The sequence below is a fragment of the Triturus cristatus genome, chromosome 7 (genome assembly GCF_964204655.1).
Source record: "Triturus cristatus chromosome 7, aTriCri1.1, whole genome shotgun sequence".
Taxonomy (NCBI): Eukaryota; Metazoa; Chordata; class Amphibia; order Caudata; family Salamandridae; genus Triturus; species Triturus cristatus.
In genome coordinates this window covers 645170992-645194504 of record NC_140590.1, presented here as the reverse complement: position 1 = coordinate 645194504, position 23513 = coordinate 645170992, and the positions used below count along the sequence as shown (strand labels likewise).

At 43.1% G+C, this 23513-nt stretch overlaps 1 protein-coding gene across 3 annotated transcripts in view; it reads left to right on the top strand.

The window, feature by feature from the left end:
- PRKCA (protein kinase C alpha) overlaps positions 1-23513 on the top strand; it is a 1238880-nt gene that overhangs the window by 1042277 nt on the left and 173090 nt on the right. For all 3 annotated transcript variants that reach the window (XR_014966571.1, XM_085617273.1, XM_085617272.1), the window contains one exon: positions 1162-1253. Coding sequence is in view for 2 of the 3 variants with exons in the window: in XM_085617273.1 (XP_085473399.1) it covers positions 1162-1253 (92 nt within the window). In the remaining variant the exon portion in view is untranslated. The remainder of the gene's footprint in view (positions 1-1161; positions 1254-23513) is intronic.

The window sequence follows — 23513 nt, the reverse complement described above, 5'->3', positions numbered from 1 at the left end:
CTTAGCTGCCTCTTTCATCAAAATATGCTTGAGTTCGCCCCTAAGTTGATGCAAATCCCGCAGAGTTCAAAAGGCACAATCTTGGTTTTGCCTCCATTCATGCAAAATAAATTCTTGCTTATCTTGTCCAAATCCATGGATAAGGCGTAATGTGCCTATAGCCTTAATTCATCACTCGTTTTAGAAATGGAAAGGGATTTTAGATTTTTTCATTTGAGCATACACTCGGGAGTGCCCCGGGTCCTGTGATGATGATTTAGGTATTTATAGACGTAGAACATTCATCAGGATAACCAGTTTTTCACTGAGAGTGACACTATATTTGTTGATGTTCCCAGTGACACAATCTGTTCTTGGTGGTGGTGATCGAGGATAAACGTACGGATCCACTCCAGGGCAGATCTCTATACACCTGCTTACTATTTTTTCCTTCGCTTCATCAAGTGCTGGTACAGATCGTCATAGTGAGCATGCCAGGGTGGTTTAAGTAGTACACGAGCTGTGCTCTTATATTAAACCAAGTCCCTGAGGAGTGCTTTTCATGTGTTAGCCATGGTGGAGTCACACTTGCTCACGCCTGAACCCTCACTGATGATCATGAAGCATGTTGTTCAATTTCATTTATTCTTGTCTCCATCTTGACTAACCAAGAATTTCCTGAGATGTGGTGAAATTGAAGCTTAGCCAGTATTAATCCAGGATATTCAGGTTTACCGATGGTTTCTTCAGGATAACCGATTTAAGATGGCCGCCTTATTCTTGAAGGACACTTCTCCCTAATGTGTCCCATTTTACATTAAGGGATAGGTGACTTCCGATAGATCAGTGCTATTGTTAAGGTAAAGGCCATCAACCTGTTCTGTTTTGGACGGACAGTGGTCCAAATAGTTATTTGTATCCCTTCTAAGGAGAATTTGCACTTCAGTTAAACTGTTAATTTGTCTTATTATGGAACAGCATGTTGGCAACATTCAGCAGGTGCATAAATGTTCTTTGCAAACGTGGTATGCTGGTCAAAGACTTGACATGAAATATCTCAATCATTCTTTGAGTGCTATAATAATATGATATGATATGCATTGGTTTCAGTATGCTTGGCTGTATTAAAAGATGTTAACAACAGTATGCTATTATTCATCATTTGTTCGTTCTTTGTTGTAGGACCGCCTCTATTTTGTTATGGAGTACGTAAATGGCGGAGACCTCATGTACCACATCCAGCAAGTGGGGAAATTCAAGGAACCACAAGCAGTGTGAGTTTGCGGCACTTATTTTCTCTTCGCCACATTTTCCCAGCGCTTTAAGCTTGTTCTATACACGTTCCCTCTCCAACCTGGATCCTGAGGGAGAATCATGTATTTTAATCATCGCCCATATGGCCAGAAACTGTATTCATAAAAAAGTGCACCTCCAGCTGGGAATGGTGAACGGCAGAGATAGCATGGGCGCTAATGCGCAGACGGAACCCGTGTTAGCTCATTAATGCATTCTCAGCTACTAACACGTTTTACTAGTGAGTATGTTCACCATGTTAAAAGTAGGAGAGGAAAGTAGGAGACATTGCCATCCTTTAGGAATTTGGTGGTCTGTTCTCTTTCGCACAACCTTTTGGCAGTCCATCAGTGAAAGTGGCCCATTGTCTGAAGTGTTTTCTACCAGAGGGAGAGCATCTCGACCTTAGGCTGGGGGGAGGGTGAGGGGGGCGAGGGTCGGGGAGTTATTCCAGGCATTGTATACTGATTTTCTGGTGGATCCTATCAGTTTCTTAAAGTTGCAGTAGTTAATATTCTGGTTTATTGTTTTAGTAAACATACTTTGTGAAAGAGACCTTGGCTGAAGTCCCCATTCGTGTGTACTGTTAAGTGCGAGTTTATCCTTCTGTGTGTGCTTATGGGAGAGAGAATGTCATCTCTCATATAGACAAAGCTTCCTCTCTTCTCCTATCACATTTCCCAGAAAAATCATTTGCTCTTTGATGTGTATCTGAGCAGCTGATGGCCATTCATTATGCAGAGTCCTGGCCATGACTAGCTACTGCATTCTTATTAGACAGTAGTGCACTGGCCTCCATAAGTATTCAGAATCCACCTTAGCAAGTCCTCACTATGCACATTTTACAAAGTCAGTGCACATCAATGCAGCCAGTTGAGGAGAGGGAGAGATTTAATGGTAGACAAACACTCTTCAGTGGATGCCACTGGACTTGCCAATAGTGGATTTTCAAATTAGCTAAACATACATTACAGGCAGTACTGAAAGGCCACGAAATATTCACATTAGCATTTTGCTCAACCTTAAAAGTGTTCAAGGCAGCATTGGAGAACCTAGGTGCAGGTCCGTCTTGTGAAATGTCCGGGTTGCTGCAGGTCAGTTTTGAGGGTCGACGGCTGAGTTCAAGTGAATGCAGGCCCTAGTTCTGGAATGGACGAGGGAGCATGGGAGGCGATAGGTTTCCTGCTAAAGGTCTGGTCTGACTTGTTGTACATAGGCAGAGATGATACAGGCCATGGTTAGGAGTGTGTGCTGCTTCTGCCTGCAAGCCCCACTAGCACTGTACAACCATGCATGCAATGCATTATAATATCATGGTTCTTTCCATAGGAGCTCACCCACCACTGGGGTGTGTGTCATTAGACCCGCCGCTACTACTTCTAGCAACTGTGTTCTCACCCAGGCTGAGGCTCCTGACCGGCCAACATCCCAACTCAGTGTGGCTAACACATCTGGTAATTGTCCATCCGTTACCATCTATCCACAGTGTTTCCATGTCGATGGCCTGCAGTCTGCCTCGCTTTGTTTCTACGCCATGTGCAGCTCTGGGTACATTTGCTGCTGCTTTAATCTTTGCTGCTCCAGACCTTTCTCCGTGTCTTCGGTAAGGGCCACACACTACATAGTGCCAAGCAAGTCAGAAGATTAGGGACAGACATCGTTCCCATGATTGGCAGCTCTACCTGACGTTGACACTGTGGTTCAGCAGTGACGATAGATTGGATCATTGTTCAGCCTGTACCCACCTCCCAAGTGCCGCTGCATGCACACGTGCTGCCTGACATACGCTGCCAGCCCAGCACCATTGCCATACTGAAACTGATAAACTCCAAGCTTTCTTGCTTCCACTGATTAACAAGCATTTGCAATGCAATAGGTCTCGCAGTTACACGAGTTAAAGCTTATTGGCATTGCAAATGACAATGCTCTTTATTTATGTTTTTAAAACGAAAACAAATATAAAAGGCATTGTTATATGCAATGTCAATAGCTCAAACTTGCGTAAATGTGAGACCTTTTGCATTACAAATGCTTGTTATTAAATGAAACAACATCAACTTTCTTGTCCCCTGGGTCCTTGTTAACAATCCCAAAGTTAGCTGGTGTGATCACTGGTGCTGTTGTGGCTGGGCAGGTAGCGGCCACTGTGTTTTTGTCTCACTTGTCACACACCTGTCACTCATAGGCGTTGAAATGTCACTTAATAATTACACTGAAATTCTGAGTGTTACACACAGCAATCTGAAACCTTGGCAGCTATGAGGGAGTTATTGCTGGCAGGGTAGTACGGACATTACGGGGTCACAAACAATGCAGACAATATGTGCCAAGGGGCAATTCTACTTCAGAGGATCAGTGAGCATTGCTCTGCGGGTTATCCTGCCGCATATTTCCTCTTGGGTTTCAAAAAGTGTCACTCAACGATGTTGCACGAGTGTCACTCAACAATGTCACACGAAATCCGATGTCACATGGACTGTAAACATGGCAGCCTTGCTTAACCCCCCCCTCCTTTCATATAGAGTCGACTGGTTACTAGGAATCAAAAGTTCTCTCGCCCCAAAGACACGTATTCCAGTAAAAAGAGACTGAGAGCACGGGGAAGGGGGCTTGTACCCCCTTCCCAACACGTTCTATTTTTTTACAAAAACATACAATGGTAACATTGCCTCAAAGGTGGGATCTCACAATGGGAAATTAATATTACATGCAGCTATCGTAAAATTCTCAATGTGTCGTATTGACTGCTCAAAACAAGACGCAGAGCGATTAAGAACTCATCACGTCTTCTGCTTAATGTGCGTCACCGGACTGTTGTTTCCAATATTCTACGTTTGTGTATCCTCCTCCTTTCGTACACGCTACGCAACGCAACGCAAATATCACTTCCGGGTGAGGCTACTTGGTCACAAAAACATTTCCTGTGCAGATCTGCCCTATAATAAGCCAGACCAAGAGTAACAGAACGCTTGCGCGGGGGATGGGTTCTTGTCAACAACCACTGAGCCTATAGGCAGAATAAAAATACATTTTTTTACCTGATCTTTTTGTAATCTCGAGGTTTCTTGCAGAGCAAAGCAAGCATCGCCCATTCTGGATTCAGTAGCTGTGTTCTGTTGACAGGGTACGACTAGATAGTGCAGAACTAAAGGACAAGCTCTTGTTTAAAGGGACAGAACCGTTTCAGGGGGCAGGAGGCGGTAGTGTAGGAGGAGTCAAGGGAAAGCAGTTTCTACACAGATTGGAGGAGGCAATGTTTACAACACCCAGCAACAAGCGCTTGCCATGACGTATTTGCTCGGCTTTCTCGCCTGCTAAAAGATTTCTTGTCTTTATGGGGCCATGTGTTTGGCCCCATAAAAGATAAGAAACCTTTTGCGGCGAACGCAAAGCAGGCGAGGCCGTCCAAATGGGACGGCCGAAAAAGCAGAGCGAATACGTCACAAGGAACTCTTTTCCAATGGCTGGCCACCGTTTAGGATATACGGTGACGTCAGCCAATGGAAAAGAGGGGCGGGGCTTAATGCCCCTTACAGAAAATACCCATATCATTAAATCTCGCCAGCGAGACTGCGCAGCCTACGCCAGGCGAGACCTAAAAAGGAGTTTTTGGGTAATTAATTTGTGTGCATTGCATCTGAAGTGCAAGCAGTTCATTTACAGAATTACATGAAGTTAACACCACTCGTTGCCACACTGGGCACATGGACATACCAGGGCTGATAAAGGAGCATGGGGTCTTTAACTCTCTACTCTGTCGTCCCCCAATCCCCCGCCTCCCCCCACTGTAATGCAGCACAACTGTGTCATGTGTGGATGCTAAATGAAACTCTCACCAAATGCAAAAATTCTTTTGCATGCGCTCTTTATCGACAGAGCAAACGCTTTGATAGTTTTTCTGCATTCAGTGTTACAGAATGCTTTTGCGTGATTGTAGAACGTGTAAGTTAAATTTGAAGAGGTATATAAAAACTCCTAGAAGTTGCCAATAGCAGAAAGCTAAAGCTGGACTAAGCCAAGTGAGCCCAGTCACATTTTTGTCATCCAATCAATCAATCAATCAGGATTTATAAACTTGTCACTAATCAGAAAGCTAGTAGGGAGCTGGTGGGTACGGAGGTTTAGAGGAAGGTCGTTCTAAGATTTAGCCGTGAGGTAAGAGAAAGAGCATCCTCCACTGTTGCTTCGGCGGATGCGGGGGTGGGAGAGTGCAAGTGAGAGGGAGGTGTAACGCAGATGTCTGGAGGGTTGGTGGAAGTTCAGGTGGTGGTTGATGTAGGCTGGTTCATGGTTGTGCGTGACTTTGTACGTGTGGATCAGCATCTTCAATTTAATTTTTTTCTGTATGGGGAGCCAGTGGAGTTGCTTGAGGTGAGGGTTTATAAGGATCTGTTTGGGGAAGTCAAGGATGAGTCTGGCCGCTGAGTTCTATATGGTTTTTTATCTCGTCAAGGGGTGTGTGGTGATTCCTGTGTAGAATGCGTTGCCGTTGTCCATGGGGCTACTGACTAGGGCTTGAGTGACGATTTTGTCTGATGTTGAGGGGAAGAGTGAGGAAGCAGGGGGATTACACTACGTTGATTTGGGTTTTCGAGTTTGCTGCCCAGCCGAGGTTAGTGTGGGTTCTAGTTCCTAGGGCCACCTGGAGTCATTCCACAGGGAGGTGTTGTTTCTGAAGATCAGCACTTCCGTTTTGTTGTTGTTGAGTTTCAGACAGTTGTTTTTCATCCATTTGGCGACACTCATCATGCTCATGCGGAAGTTGGCTCTCGTGGTGGTTGAATCTTCTGAGAGCAGCAGCAGTATTGCAGAAAACTGGTTTGCCGACACTCATGTTTGCCAATGGAACTTACCACCTCAGAAAATCTGTCAGTGGCCTCAATATTACCTAGTGCTAAATTTACGTACAGGATGGGATCATAGGTGTTTACAGTGGGTGGAAAAGCAGTAGCATTAAAAAGTGGGTGAACACCCATAAAGTCACAGATCATAGTTCACAATGGTTTTTCATACTGAATTTGTACTCTGATACTCAGTGTTGAAGATATATGGTTTAGGTGTTCAAAGTGAGTATGAACAACCCTCATATAAAGTAAAAAATGTTTTAGTTCGCCGGCAATTGTAAGAAAAAAAACCTGTGCGTTTTAAGCATAGCTCTAAGGCATGCCAAAGTTAGAACTTAGTTTATTATGTTTAACATCCACCCCTAAGTGTCACTCTCTTTTTCTCAATTAAGACGGTAGACTACTAATTTGGACTGCAAATAGCCCATTACTGAGAAGAATTGAAAAAGTGATTCATTTTTCTTTATCACGCACTCATTTACATTAAAGTCATTTAGTTAATTAAACGGTATAAAGAGGAATCGTTTCGGGACGATTGTGTAAGACGAGTTCAATGTAAATAAGTGTCAGCGCCTGCATGCAAGGCGCTAGGGCGTATCGTTTCCTCAGGCCGGACTCATCCTCTCATCCTGGTAGTTCTCATGCCCTCTGCCATCTAGAAGCCCTGTGTGTGATGAGGAGAAGGGAGCAGCACGTGTTCATTCTCCAGGGTAGAGGCTGGGAGGGCATCTCAACCGAGGAGGAATCGCTGGTGATGTGTGTGTGTGTGTGTGTGTGTGTGTGTGTGTGTCAGTGTGTTTTATCTTGTCAAATGGATGCAGCAGGAGAACATACACAGAATTTCTTGTTGCATCTTTAAGCAAGTCTATGGGTGGTCACATCTGTGAACAAACATAACTACAACTACTTGCTTTCATGACAGCAAAGTGAAACACAGAAGGGTGATTACTTCATGCTCTGTCACCAATCGCTAATGGAAACGCAATTAGGGCTATGTCATGACCTTGTTGGAGAGTCCATACAAGCAATTGGAAAATGTACTTCTGCATATTGCATCGTGGGCCAATATAGGTTCTATACTCCAACGCTTAGATTCCAGAATGCATACAGCAGATAAGAGAATGCAAGTTCCTTTTTTCTGACCTGACATTCTACGGCCATACTTACCAGGGATGTGTTGCAGTTGCCACTGCAGAGTGGCTCCTGCAACCCAAGAGAAACTGCCCACTCTTTTTCTCCACTCTTTTTACCACAACAAAATGTTACTGTCAACAGCTAAATGACACCTGACTGGCCGTCGCACCAAAACAGTGATGGGTACATAATACAAATACTGATGTTGACGTTTTGTATCAAGCTGTAAAAAGGAGGATCATGTGCATAGCAACTTGTTTCATTAACCATAAACAGAAGTGTCACAGATCCACAATAAGGTATAAAACATATATGGTCCATCTATAACTGCAGAGTCAACCCAATCACAATCTGAAGATCCCTTCACATAGCAACTATGTTCAAATCAATCTGTTGTTGGATGAGGAATAGGCTCTAAGTAAATCCCCCGGAAGTCTGACCATCTCTTCTGATGTTTCCGGGGGCAGCCCCGAGCAGCAAAAATAGGTATCTCCATCCCCATAAAGAAATCCAGACCCTTTTTGTAGACCCCCAAGAGAGGGCGAGGAGGTGTATTTCCATTTTTTGGCGATGTCTCGCTTTGCAAATGTGAGGCCCAGTAACAGTAGGTGGCGTTTGTAGATGTTCCCCCCCCAATGTCATCGGTGATATGTAGGAGGGTCAGTCTGGGTGAGTGGGGGATGTCCGAACCCAAAACCCACGACAGGCATGTAATGACGCCATGCCAGAACTTCGAGAGAGATATACATGACAATACTGTGCGGAGGAAAGTACTGTCCGCCGCACCATGCCTTAAGCAAAGCGGAGAGTCAATGAGTCCCGCCTGTCAGAGCCGGTGTCTTGTGTAATACCCCCCGGTGTAGGTATTTAAACTGTATGGATTGGAATCGTGGTGCTATAGCAGCGCCCCGCGGGGATGCCATCGCCTCAGTCTAGTCCTCATCGTCTAATGGGCCCAGGTCAGCCTGCCAGGCCTCCCGTGTGTTGGATAGTGTTGTATGGCTATTTGTGACTTGTGTGCAGTAGATTTTGGCAATCTTGTGTTCCCCTAAGTCTCCCATGAACACCTTAGCCTCAAGAGGGCTAAACTCGGGTATAGACTCCTGGAGTGTCAAATAGGGCGAGAAGGCATGACAGAACTGCAGATATTTGTAAAATTGCAAACGAAGCATCGCATACGCTTGCTGCAGCTCCTGAAAGGACTTCAGTGCCTGTCCATGGAGGACATCCCCAACGGTAGAAATCCCTATTTTAATCCCATCCCGAAAAACCAGGGAGACCAGCCAGCTGCGGCAGGAGACCATTAACCCAAAGGGGAGCTTCTTTTGTTATTCTGCCCCACCATCCCAGCTGCCGGAGAGTGCGCTTCCAGAGTCTAAAGACCGTGGCGGTCACTGGGGGTAGTGCCTTCAGGGTTGTTCCCGCATACAAAACAGAATGCAAGGGTTGGGTACCCATTAGCCACCACTCGACCGTATAGGCAGGATCTGACCTATCTTCATACCACCAGTCATTTAAACTAAGTAGATGTGAAGCCGCATAATATGCCTGGATGTCAGGTGTTGCCAATCCACCGCAGTAGGTTGATTGAAAACAGGTCCTTAAAGCGACCCGGGCGGACCCATCTCCCCCCCCCACCAGAAGAAGTGTTGAAGTGTAGCGTTCAGTTGTATAAACCAGGTAGATGGTATTAGATATGGATAATTTTGAAGTTGCTACAATAATCGGGGTAGGGAGACCATCTTAAAAATGGCGGCTCTACCAAATAAAGAAAGGGGTAGATGCGACCAGACGCAAGTCTGCTCTTTGAACTGTACCCAAAGCGGAGTTACATTTCATTCCCAGGACAATGGCTGTGAGGCGGCCCCCCAAAAAAAACAGATATTTGAAACCGTCAGGTACCACCGTGACACCCTCGGACTAGGAACCGTGTCATCCTGTATTGCGTAAGGGCCATAGATAGGATTTACGTGGGTTTATGTAAAGTCCCTAGGTCTCACCAAAGATCTGCATGATCCTGAGAAGTCGAGGCCCAGAACGATCCGGATGCATAAGGAAAAATAACACGTGGGCCGCATACAACGTTATGTGATCCATCATTGCCCCAGGCCACTCAAATCCCCAGTACTGAGCGTCAATTCGCACCCACGCCACAAGCAGCTCCATAGCGAGTGCGAAGAGATCTGGGGAAAGGGTGCAACCCTGGCGGGTGCCACGTCCGATAGAAAATGTTTGTGAAACGGAGTCGGACACACGGACCGCCGCAGTGACACCAGTATATAAAAGTTTGATATCTCTCAAGAGACGAGGACCAAGATTAAGGTTGTTCAATAGTGCAAACAGATACGTCCAACTCAAAGAGTCAAAGGCCCTATCTATGTCCGCCAGCAGGTTCGCCCAGTCTATCCACAGAGGCAATGGCGTTGTGGGCGCGTCAGATGTTATGCCGTGTAGCGCTATTTCTCCACTCTTGCCACCTTTATCTTTCTTTCATGTCCATCTTCCTGTCAGCCTTGTTCTATGGACCTCCACATTCCTGTCTCCACTTTAGCTGGTTTTACCCTCTCCTCCTTGATCCTCAGCCGCTCTCATCTGTATCAAACTAATCCATTTACCGTCTCGCCTACCTCCATCTCAAACCCATCCTCTTTTGTCACCCTTCCTCCTCAGCTTGACCGCTTCTTCTTCTGAGCACCGATACCCTTGCTCTTCCGCTGCTTTCTATATTCCTGTCACCAATGTCCTTCAGTGTGTTTCACTTGTTCCCTTTCCTGCTTGTCCCTCGACTTGTCCCATGGTTACAGTCTATCTCCTTCTGTCATGTTTGGCCTCCAGCACCTTTGCTTATAGATGTCAACTAGCCCCATTTCATGAGGGTAGCTTTCAGAAAAGCTGTTTTTTCAGTCAATAGTTAAATGCCGGCTAAGACTCAAAGTCCACAGTGTGAAGGGTGAAACTCTCAGTCCAGACAGGTTTGGTGGTGTTAGCTCATTGCATGAAGCCAGCTTGGTCATACCCTTTCACTTACCATTTTCACTTCACTCTTTCACAGCTCTATTGCCCCTCCTTCCCCTCGCCTATTTTTTCTGCCTCCTTCTTGCTGAATCCACCCATTGTATAGTCCCCCGCCCCAACCCATCTTTTGCTGTCCTTCTCTTCTCACCACCTGCATAGTCCCCGCCATCAGTCTCCTTCACCTTTACTCATCACGTCAAGATTGTCCCTGCTCCGAAGTACCGGTTCCCAGCCCCTGCCTCCCCTTCTAAATCTCATTCATACTTTCTTCACTGCCCTGCCGCATCATGTCAGCTGCAGTCATGCATGTGTGCTGCCTGCATGTGTGTACCTGAGACCCTTTTGTTCTGTACAACCTTCGCTCAGTCGGACAATGCTTTCCATTGCTGGGCTTTAGCTTTTTCTTTTTGCAATTAGAGATATAAATTTATATATTCAATTGTGCATTGTATTTCTGCCAAAAATCAAGGGCCTACTAAAAGGTTTCATGTGTAACATGGCGCTGTGCAGCAGGTGCCTTACCACCCACAAGATCTTGTTGACACTTCACTTTGACCTTGGAATAATTCTAAAGGATTCTTTAAAGACATTGGAAACCTAATCTACTCCTGATCGACCATATTTTTTTTATTTCTGGAGTTTTATATAGCACGAACTTGACCCAAAGGTATCGGAGCCTTCACATAAGCACCAGTTGCGTTACACAAGGACGCATTCATTGTTTTTGTTATGCACGGGAAGATGAAGTGATTTGCCCAGTATCACAGGATGTTGAGCGTCATTGCCGAGACTCGAACCCGGTTCCCCAGATTTTAGATCGACTGCCTTAGCCGTTAGGCCACATTATCTCCAGGCCCCTAGGTTTGGAACCACCCTGGTTACCTCACACAATTCCTGCTAAGTAGGCCCCACTGACTTTGTTTAAAGATGTGATTTCCCTCAGTTTCCAGTGCACCTCTATCACTGTGCTAGGGAGAATACATTCCAGTTCATTGTGTAATTTGAGGCTCTTGTGCATCCAGTGGTTCTGGCATGCTTCTGGTTATGACATTTACAGACCACAAGGCCTAATACTCCGCGGTTTATAAACGTCACCTGAATTCGGAGATGGTAATATAGACCACATTACACTCCTTAATTGTTATGTGTTTTTCATATTACATTATTTATTCGTTGATTTTGGTACTTTTTAGAAATATGTAAAGAATTTGAGTGCCATCCGTTTTCTATTCATTGTGTTTTTGTTAGTGACTATCTGCTAATATTTAATGTGTTTTGTGTTACCAATGTGTAATATTATAAATCAATTTTTAAATGTAAAGCACATTTTGAGGAAATTAAAAGCACATTCTAAAATGCCTTTTCTTTTATTGTACCTTGACACTGTGAAGATGATTTATAGCAAGGCATTAAGAAGCAAATAAAGTGAAATGTGGAACACAGTAACTTTTTGTGTTTACAATATTCATATTTCTACACTGGGCAGTTATCATTAGTACAAGCCTGCGTCATAGCTTGCCTTTTAGGGTGAGCTTGTCAGGTGTCCTGATTAATGTTCCAAAAGCGACAAAAAATAAAAGCCAAAATGCTGTATACATTTTTTATGTGTTTAGGGAAGCTAAATATATTGCAAATGAATTCTGGGCCGTGATTTACCAGACATAAATCATAGTTAGAACACTTTTCTGTGAAATATGAGCTTTGCAATCGCTGACAAATATTCATTAAGAAAGCTCTAATATGTGCCAGACCCCAAACCACTCTGCAGAGCTTTACCATTGTCAGGTCAGGTAGCATGGTTATCTAAATTATAAAGCAAAAAATGCTAATTGTGTCGCATATTATCTGTCCGTATTATTTTCATCAATGTGAGCTAGTATCAACATTTTTGTGACTTGTGAAAATTAGTTGGCAAATCCATATTTATGCGGTAAATGCTGCAGCCACTGAATAACATAAATCCACTGCCTCACACCATTGTCAATTTGTCTTATTAACAATTTCTTCGTGAAGGGTAAACAAAACTTAAACATTTCAATTACAATCAGTGCCCATTGTTAGCTGCTCTTTGAAGTAATGCCTACCATGTGTAATGTGGCCGCTGTGTTCTGGTGACTTTTACAAACTGCACGCCATCATGGTTTATGATCTCACCAAAACTACTTGATGATAATATTACATGGTTATCCGTTTGTATGTACGTCTATCTATCTATTATATATATCTATCTATATATATATATATATATATATATATATTCAGTCACAAAAGTGCCCACGCACAAGAGCACACTCGAACAGCGCTTGACTGTGGCAAGTCTTTATTTCAGGTAAAACTGCTAGCACTATGGCGGTCAATCAAGCCTCATTCCGATGTGTGGATCTCGATCACGACTCGTTTCGGGCATTGCGCCCTTCTTCTTGGTGTCACATGGTAATGTGCAGCCAAGCGCACCTGCCTTAAATTTATCACCCTCCAATGGGCCATCCAGGTGTATAGGTCCCTGCTGCATTCTGGGACTTGCAGTGTGTTTGCAATGGTATTGCCACAATATTATTTGCTGCTTATTTTCGGCATATTGCCCTGCATGGGCCTCTGAAGGTACCGCGGTTTTGTAATCATCCGAAGCGCTGCTCCATAGAACTCGGCAAATACCAAGCCCGTTGGCCCCCTTACAATCCCTGGGGTGGTGCTGCTCTCCACGGCTGGGCGACCGTGTATATCTTCAGTCACAAAAGTGCCCTCGCACAAGAGCGCACTCGAACAGCGCTTGACTGTGGCAAGTCTTTATTTCAGGCAAAACCGCTAGTACTATGGCAGTCAATCAAGCCTCATTCCAATGATTACAAAACCGCAGTACCTTGAGAGGCCCATGCAGGGCAATATGCCGAAAATGAGCAGCAAATAATATTGTGGCAATATCATTGCAAACGCACTGCAAGTCCCAGAATGCAGCAGGGACCTATGGTGTATGGCCTATTGGAGGGCGATAAATTGAATGCAGGTGCGCTTGGCTGCACGTTACCATGTGACACCAAGAAGAAGGGCGCAATGCCCGAAACGCGTCGTGATCGTGAGCCACACATCGGAATGAGGCTTGATTGACTTCCATAGTACTAGCGGTTTTGCCTTGTTTTGGTTGGTTTTATGGCTCTGGGCACTTTACCACTGCTGATCAGTGCTAAAGCGCATATGCTCTCCCTATTGTAAATTGATGTATGGATTAGTGATTCCATGATTGGCTGATTTCGTTTACCTGTCAGACCCTAGTACAGTGCACCAGGAGTGCCCAGGGCTGGTAATCCAAATACTGCTAGTGGGCTTGCAGCACTGGTTGTGCCACCCACAGAAGCAGCCTGTAAAAGTGTGTCTCAGGTCTGCCATTGCAGAGCCTGTGTGCAGTCTGGTACTGCCATGCTGACTTGGCAAGTGCATCCACTTGTCAGTCCCTAAACCTTCCCTTTTCTGCATATTAGTCACCCCTTTGGTAGCCCCAAGGGCAGGGTGCACTGGAAGTATAAGGTAGGACATGCCCTGGTGTGTGTGGCATGTCCTATTAGTGAATTACAGCCATTTTCGTTTTTCACTATTGCAAGGCTAGCTGTTCCCCATAGGCCAGAATGGGCAGTTTGATTATTACATGTTATAATCCTAACTGACTCAGGGAACATGGTAGAAATTCGAGTTTAGTATGCCTGAACTCAGAATGATAAAATACATATTTTACTGAAGTAGGTTTTAACATTCTGTGTTTGAAAATACCACTTTTAGAAAGTAGGTATTTTCTTGTCTAACCATCCCGGCTTGCCTCTGCTAGGTTGTGTATTCCTAGTCTGGAGTTTGAGTGACAGGGGCTGGGGAATTTCCGGAGACCGGGTGAGTCAGGACAGGGCTGAATAGAGAGATCTCCATGTAGATGGGTGGGAGGAGTTGCACCTGGGACCTGAATAGGGCTGTGCTTTCCCTCCACAATGCTGGCTCCACCTCCTGTGGTGCGTCTGATGTCTGCCCTGCACTGTGAAAGGAAAGAAGGAGTCATGTAAACAGAGTGCTCCAGGACTTACCAGAACTGGTTTGGACTAGGCAAAGGCCTCTCTGCCTTCAGAGAACAAAGAGAAACTGGGTATAAATATTGGGACCCAAACCCAAGAACTTTAGATCACTTTGGGAAGCAAGAAGACACCTTTGCTGAGGAGAGGAACCAGAAGAAACTGAGGAGAGACTATCCTTAAGCTGAAGTGCTGCTTGGGGGATTGGCCTGCAGTGGTTGCCTGACTGCCAAAGAAAGGAGAAAGGAACTTTGTATGTATTTTATTCAACTTGTGAAGGATCTCCAAGGGCTTTGAAAAGAGCTTGCCTCCTGCTGAAGTCTCAGAGACAACAGACTTCAACCACCAGCTCCCCAAGAGTCCTCTGCAAGTGCCTGCAGCTATATTGGGCCTTCTGAGGAACTGTGTCTCGCAAGGAGCTGGAAGCGCGACTCACGAACAAGCAGCGTGTCGCCGAACTGCTGCTGTCACTTCACAGCGCAAAAGTGCCTCCCAGCACTGGAGAAGAAGATCGACGTCGCAGCAGACTCCGCCGCATCACCGAGAAGCGTGTCGCAGAAGAATCATTGAGTCATCGCAGGTCCACCGAAGCGCCTCGCACCATCGGAGGAGAGGATTGACGTCGCAGCAGATGCCGCCGAATCACCGAGAGGCGTGTCGCAAAGCCTTTCGTGGCTGATCACCGGAGAAGTGGATCGACATCACATCAGACGCCGCCGCATCACCGGCAAGCGTGTCACAGGGCCTGTCGCGGCTCATCACCAGAGAAGAGGATCGACGTCCCAGCAGATGCCGCCACATCACCGGGAAGAGTGTTGCAGGGCCTTTCGTGGCTCGCATCGTTGTGGAAGCAACTCGCATTGCCTGGGGAGAGGATCGACGTCGTAGCAGACGCCGCCGCATCACTGGGAAGCATGTTGCAAGGTCTGTCGCTGCTCGCATCATGTGGAAGCATCTCGCATCGCCGGAAAAGAGGATCGACGTCGCAGCAGACGCCGCCGCATCACCGGGAAGCGTGTCGCATCAAGAAGAAAGCGCCATCTTTGTTTCTTGTTGTCTTTGCAACACTTTCGTTGTCTTGAGTTACACATCTTAAGGTACATTGAACTCTGAGTGTCGCATTTACCATCTTAAGAGGACTAAGCTAATTCTACCATTTTAAGTACAATATTGTGGATTTTTGTCGTTTGTGGTCTTGTGATAAGTCTATATAAAGACTACCTATTTTTGATGTAAAACTTGTGTGGTGTCCACCTGTAGTGTTGTCACTTGATTACTGTATGTGTTCACAAATTCTTTACACACTGCCTCTGAGATAAGCCTATCTGCTCGTGCCAAGCTGCCAAGGGGGTGAGCAGGGGTCATTTTTGGAGTGTACCCCCTTACCCTGACTAGACGCAAGGGCCCCTACTTGGACAAAGGTACCTACCTCTGCCAACTAGAGACCCCCAAATCTAACAATATATGTATGTGTTGAGAAAATGGCTGTGGATAAAGAACGACGATGGATTCAACCCAGATCTGTGACTGGGGGTGAGTGTCTGAAAAGTTTCAACGCTCCGTCCATCATCTCCTTGTGTTTGCTTTGTGGATACAGTTGCTCATGAGCCACACCAGGAATGGCCTTGAATTTAATTTATTTCGGGCCGAGAAACAGAGAAGGTGACACATTTCAACTAACCTCATGTGGTCTTGTGCACATGGCTCAATTGCGGCTGTATCAATGGTAATTTTTCTCTGCCTATTAGTGGGTGACTGAGAACCCCAATATCAAGCTCTGGGCCTATTGCAAGGAACCAAAACTTCCTGGAGTTGGAAAAAAATGAAAATATATATATATAGAGATTCTCTTGATATTTTTGGAGAACTTGTAACCACTTGAATTAAGATCTTGAAATACAAAACAGCAAGAACACAAAAGAAATACAGATTTCAACAAAACGCTTATAACAAACTAATGCACAAACTACAAAAGAATGAACAAATCATTGTGTGCAATTCCGACAAGGGCGGAAATATTGTCATTTGGTCGCGCAAAGAACACATGAAGGAGGCATTGTTACAGTTGGAGGATCCAAACTGTTTCAAGAGAGGTAACATGCAAATAGTTCGAACGGCTTGGAATCCGTATTATTCTAAACTCAATGCATGGCTCAGTACTGGGTTACTGAGTATGGACCAACTGAAGTTCTTAAAAAAACGAACATCCTGTAGTACCTGTGCTATACCTGATTCCCAAACTACATAAGAATGTGACAACCCCGCCTGGAAGACCAATCATTTCACCAAGAGGGGGACTATTGGAGAATACGTCTAAGTATATAGACTTTTTTTTGCAAGACTTTGTGAAAGAGTTACCTTCTTTTGTACAAGATTCAAGTGATTTCTTGAGACTGCTAAACACTTTTCAATGGGATTCGAATTATCTGCTGATATGTCTCGATGTAACATCCTTGTATACCAGTATCCATCACAATGATGGAATTCGAGCAATAGAATATTATTTAAATCGCAGACCAATACATTTGGTGCATTACAACAAAATGTTGATTTCTATGATCCTATATTGCTCAAATAACAACTATTTTTTGTTTTCTAGTCCGGTATATCAACAAACAAGAGGAGTAGCTATGGGGGCATGTTTTTCCCCTAGCTACTCCTGCCTCCACATGGGTTGGTGGAAGGAAATGATTCGGAATAGAGCACATAAAACAAGTGTGGGCAATCATATAAAATTATGGTTGCGCTATATTTATGTTTTCTAGATGTGGAGGTGTACATTAAAGACCAGAAAATTGAAACAAAACTTTATCGTAAACCTACTTCTGGTAACAGTATATTACATGCTACAAGTCATCATCCACAACATCTCATCCGCAGTATACAAGTTGGAGAGATGCTTAGGATACGTAGCGCATGTAGTACAGAAATAGACCTCACTGAGGCCCAACATCTTAGCAAAATGAGATTTCTAGAGCGTGGTCATGATGAGAAAACGCTAGACATAGCCATTGCAAAAGCAAATAAACTAGAAAGAAATTAATTGTTAATCTCAAAAAGCCTCAGCACAGTACACCCAACTGATACACAAACCAGACTCATTTTAACATACAGCAGACAGCATAATTCATTGAGAAAGATCATCAATGAGGATTGGCCGGTGGTTAAAAGTGATCCGATAATTGAAAGACTGTTACCAAAAAATCCTAGTATTTCATTTAGAAAATCTAAATCCATGAGGGACTCACTGGTTAGCAGTAGTCCGGAAGCTTCAAAAGTATCCAACTGGCTTACTGCCGCAAGGGTTTTGTTAAATGCAACAACTGTAGGGCATGTAAATATGGAACAAATAAAACAACATATACAACCCCCTTTTCTGAAAATGCTGTAAAGATCACAAAATGTCTTACCTGTCGAACTGAATTTGTTGTGTATGTGTTGGTTTGCTCTTGTGGGTTGCAGTATGTGGGCAGTACCAAGTTACAAGTCCACAAGCGAATACTGCAGCACATGAGGGCAATCACCAACTGTGACACAACATATCCCATTGCACGCCACTCTAAAGAAAGACACAGCAGTGATTTGAACAATTTTTCCTACTCCCTGATTGATTCCATTCCCATACCTAGGAGAGGGGGCAACTGAGAGGCTAAATTGAGACGTCTTGAGAGACAATATATTATTGAATTAGACACTAAGACCCCCAATGGCCACAATGCTAGTGAACATTTCTATACATGGCTATAACAACAAATATGATAGAGAAATATAAGTCCTAGATCAGATATTTGCATGATATGCACATATTTTAGTCTCCATTTTATCCTGATGTTTTTATCGTCTTCAGCATGCTGCTATATAGCATTCAAGCTATAAATGTATGAAGTTTAAAAAAAAAAAATGTCACTTACATCTAACATTGTATGTTAGCTTGTATTATTCTGAATTTAAGGACCATGGTGTGTTCCGAGGTAGCACATAGTTTGTTTACACTTCACTGTGCACTTTAGACCGTTATAGACTTCAAATGTACAAACTGTTTTTACATCTATATTACAATTTTTATTCCATGTTTTACCATCACCAGTTAGATAGTTTTGGATAATGTTAGACCATTACGCTACAGAACTATAACAATATATTGTATTTTACAGATATTGCTCAATGGAGAATGGTGATTTGGATACATGAATTAACAGCACTATGTTTCTATGACTGATTTCAAATGCTTTTTGATCAGATTTTTATGTATTTAACATGGATTTGTTTTTTACGAATTTTTAATGTATCACTAACATATGGTATTTTAACCAATCCAATATTTATTTCCTGGTTTTGCACAGAAATAGTGAGAAACAGAAATTGTAATAACGCATGTATTTTGTCTGTCTATCCCGGAAGTATCACATGTATAGCATCTTGCACTTTAAATTCAGTCATGTGGCTCCTAGAGCGCGTCATGTGATCAAGACCGTGTCAGGCCGAAATGCATCAGGGCGGTTGTGATGATCGAGCAACAATAAATAATTGATAATAATAATTGAAGCACAAAAATAGAGTCCGACTCAGTCTTTTCCCGGGAGCAGGGAATATGAAAAGAACGGTGAAAAGCAATGTGTGTGTGTGTGTGTGTGTAGTTTTTTTTTTTGTTTAAGTATAGGCCACAGTTTCCAAAAGAAGAGCATTTATTGTTTTTCTAATGACTTTAACACCGTTTAACAAATCTTTCCCCAAAAATATCATCCACCTTGGCTTTTTCATGCACCGTTCCTTTAAGCGCGGGCCATGTAAAAGGGAGGGTCTCAAAAGTGCTATTTCACATGTTAATTATGATATGAAAATTTGCTCTCAAACACAGAAAAAACCTGCGGAACTGAATTACACCAGATTTGGCAAAAAGTTAGACCTTTACTCAGAAATCATGCTTTTGTGATCTGATGTAAATCTCTTTAGCCGTTTTCGAGAAAATTGCATTTTAGAAGGGGCTCAGGTTGGGCATGAAGAGGCTAATCCTAAGGAAATGTTAGGTATATCTGGAAGGTTGGTAACGTGGGTCTTCTGTGATGCCAAAAAAATAGGCCATTCTGATTGTCCGAGGGAGATTTTTCTCCTGTTGGTCATTTTGGTACTGGTGATAGTACTGTGATACTGAATGGTCTGATTACCTGGCTCCAATGCTGAAGAAATCAAGACCCGCACTTAAGTCTATTAAAAAAAAAAAAAACCTGTACCATAGAACCCAGCATGGTACAAAAAATCATTAATAGAGACTTGAATGGTCTAGCAGCCATACAGCAGACCCTGCAGCCAACCTCTACAGTGCAGGCCATCGCTGAAGGCTGTGTGCAGAGGGGGGCTGTGCACACATTGTGGTTAAGAAGCCCTCAGTGGGATGGGTGCAGGGCCTGCAAATAACCCCTGTTATGCAAAGCCAAAGGAAGAGTGCAGCAGGGGTTAGCCGCTCCCCGGGGGGGGGGGGGGGGTTGGGCGCGGTTGCCTTAGTGAGTTGGGCATATGCTCAAGTTTGAATATAATCAAATAAACCACTGAGAAAAAAGCAAAGTTTAAAGTGACGCTACATTTAGGTATGGTAATAAGATCTTAGCTTGCGTACAAAAATTCATTTAAAAAAATCACTGAAAAAAACAAAGGCTGAAGTGATGTTATAGTTAGGTGTTAATATGACATAGGAACTAACCTTTAAAAACTGAGAACTCCCAGAAAGTTGTGAGTTATAGTGTAGTAAACTAACTACAACTTGGTGTCACACTCATGCTCTTCTTCTGACCTCACCTATTAGATCACTCATGACAAGGATGAAAAAGGGATTCTCCACACTAAAGGCCAAAAAAAGTGCCAACTTTGAAAACTATGACCAGTGATCAAAGCCATTGAATATTTTCGCTGCAATTTTTTCAAAGATTAGAGGGCTACCCTTTATGAGATTGCTAAACAAAAATCAAAAGTATGGAAAATCATAGTGGAAAGATCAGGGTAGTGTGGGCACAGGTGGAAAAGAAAAGAACAGACTAATTTGCTCTTATTGAGTCATTCACAGCATTAATGGCTATAACAAATTTGCAGCAATGTTGACCAATAAACTAATCACAAAGATGATTGGCTGAATCTTTACAGCAGAGCAGATGTAATTCGGATATACAAATATACACAGCGAGTGCAAGTCGGGTAAGAGCTGGGTTGGAAGGAGAAGAGGGTCAGCATCTTTAGCCAGCCTTGGCTTTTCAGCCAAATGCACTTCAGGAGTTGCTGAATATACCACACCTGAACTGAAGCCATTACTTGGCATGTACACAGAGGAGGAAGAGACTCAACAGACATTGAGGGCAAGTCAGATGGGAAGAGGAATTTAGAACGCAAACACTGGCAGCAAGAAGGGTAGAAAGAGAAGTCACAGACACTGAAAGAAAAAACAACAGGAAGAAAAAGAGAGGCTTCACCGAGACTAGAGGCAAGAAGGATGTGCGGTGGGAGAGGGATCATGGACACTGAACCGAAGGAAGATAATGGGCAGCAGACACCACAAACAAGCACAAAGCAAGGATTAAAATATGTATGGTAAGCATAATGAATGACCAAGGTGAAAAGACCTACAAATGCCATAAGTGTGCCCAGTAACCAAGTGTGAGAAGGTAGAGGGATTGTAAATCAATCAATCATAGCATTTGTAAAGCGCACTACTTACCCGTGAGGGTCTCAAGGGGCTGGGGGGGTGGGGGGGGGGGAGTGCTGCTACTGCTTGAAGAGCCAGGTCTTGAGGCAGGTATAATAGGCAGAGTAGTGACTTACCTTGTTAAAATACTGTACTAGCTAGAAGTGTGCAAGGCACAGTGCTTACGTGTTCAAGCAAGAGAAGGTGATATCTTGAAAAATCTGTATTCACTCGATCCCCGAACTGCTGCTGGAAACCACGATACACCAGAAAAAAGACAGCAAATCAAATTGCAGTGAGAAGAAATGATTCTCCTGTGGTGCAGTACAGCGGGTTAACATTGTTATGAGGCAGATCTCCCAAACCCACAAAGAAAACAGCAAACAGATAGGTGATTCACGCCACTGCCTCTGAGTTGTACTCACAGGAGTGATGGGGTGCCTAAAATGTGACAAACCTTTCAGAGAATCTCTTGATCTTACAGTGAAAAAAAGGTGACCTTGCCTCGAACCTCGAGCATCATGGCGCACACAAACGTTTGAACTATGTATTATTATTCGGCAAATTACCATCATAGTAAATAATGAAATAACCAATAAACAAATCATAAATACCCCAGCAATTGTAAATAATATCGATGCGGAAAAAAGATGCACCGCAAAGATTGTTTATCATGTATTCCTAGCTAGTTAGACTAAAAGACTTTAATCGCCTCCTAGCATTATATTAATATTGGCTTGTCGGTTGCCAAGTCACATATCTTGCTGTTTGACTGAGTGCATTTCTCCTAGCAACCGGTTTCTCTTACTCAATACCCAAAATAGGGTGAGTTTTAGGCCTTTTCACCCTTTAGTAGTTTTATGAAGCAGGTGAGAACCTTGGAACCGCGTGCTTGCAACTCGACACTGAAAACAATGTTTTCATTGGAACAGCACAGAAATACGAGTTACTTTGTTCTAGCTTGTTTACAAGAGCATCCTGCAGAGCTTAGGTGCAGACACTGCAATATTCAGCAAGTCCCATTGGCTAAAGCAGCAGAGTATGTGATAATTATGGACATGCACAAAGCATTCCATCAGCTTACACAACATAAAGCAAAGTAAATTGTATTTCATTTGAAATCTGTGTTTCAGCCCTAATAAGCTTATTCTAGGCTACCGGACTATATATATATATATATATATATATATATATATATATATATATATGTGTGTATATATATATGTATATGTATATATATGTATATGTATATATATATATATCAACCAAGTATTCTGATGGTCCTTCCGGGGTTAATCCCATAGTCGGGTGGCGCATTTCCGGCAGGCACCCAAAAGCCGGAATTAGGTATCACAGTCCACACACACTGGTGTCTTGTTCACACGATAGTTACAATGGGAATCAAACGTGTATAAGTAAACCATACATAAACATAAATGATGTACTTGCAGTTTTTTTGTATTGACCTGACAAAAAAAGTGCCATCTTGGAATGGTAAATACGAGTGGGAATTTGTATATCCTTTATCGCAATTACCTTATTGCTGGCATGTGCCATGAGAGGTGTATATGTGGTTCATACTATTTTCTGAATACATTATGTTACACCATTTGCTTGAAACATTCCCCATAATCTGGCCATTTATGAATTAAATTGCACAAATGATAAATCGAAACACATGATATTTCAGACTAGTGCATGAATGTAGCAGAGCTTTTGAAAAAGTATGAACTGATTAAATTGGCGCTTTTGTAACTATCGTGTGAACAAGACACCAGTGTGTGTTGAAACGCGCTACGAAACGAAGGAATAAAATCTGGTGAAACGCTTTCTCCGGAGTGCGCATTTTACTCTTTCTTGGACTGTGATATATATATATATATATATATATATATATATATATATATATATATATATATATATATATATATATATATATATATATATATATATATATATATATATATATTCGCCAAACTTTCTCAACAAAAGCAATCGACGCCGTGTCTGTGCGCAAAAATTATTTAATGCCAGCTGAAAGTGCTAGACGCGTTTCGCCTGTCCTGCAGGCTTGTTCACTAGCAATTCAATAAAGTTTCCATGGCTTTTTTAACTGTGAGTGTGAACAAATCACGTGATAAACTACAACAATAAAACTGGACAACAGACTAGTAGTTTCATGTAGTGTGTCATAAGGGTTGAAATAATTTAAGGTGAATACCAAATTTACAAACTCAATGGATCATAATTGTTTCATAATAAAACAACATAGATTCCTTACGCTATCATTTGAAAATTAGATTTGATTTGTGCAGTCTGTCATTATCGTGCATTTTTAGCAAAGCAAGCTCAACCATAATTTTGACCCTGGTGGTCTATTCACAGTATGTACTTATTGCATTAAACAAAATTACTTGCAAAACCAATATTAGATCAATACTGAATTGACATAAACCATTGTATTGGTATGACCAAATAGTCAATTACCCAATACAATAATTAACAGTAATCAAATAAGCAATACATATA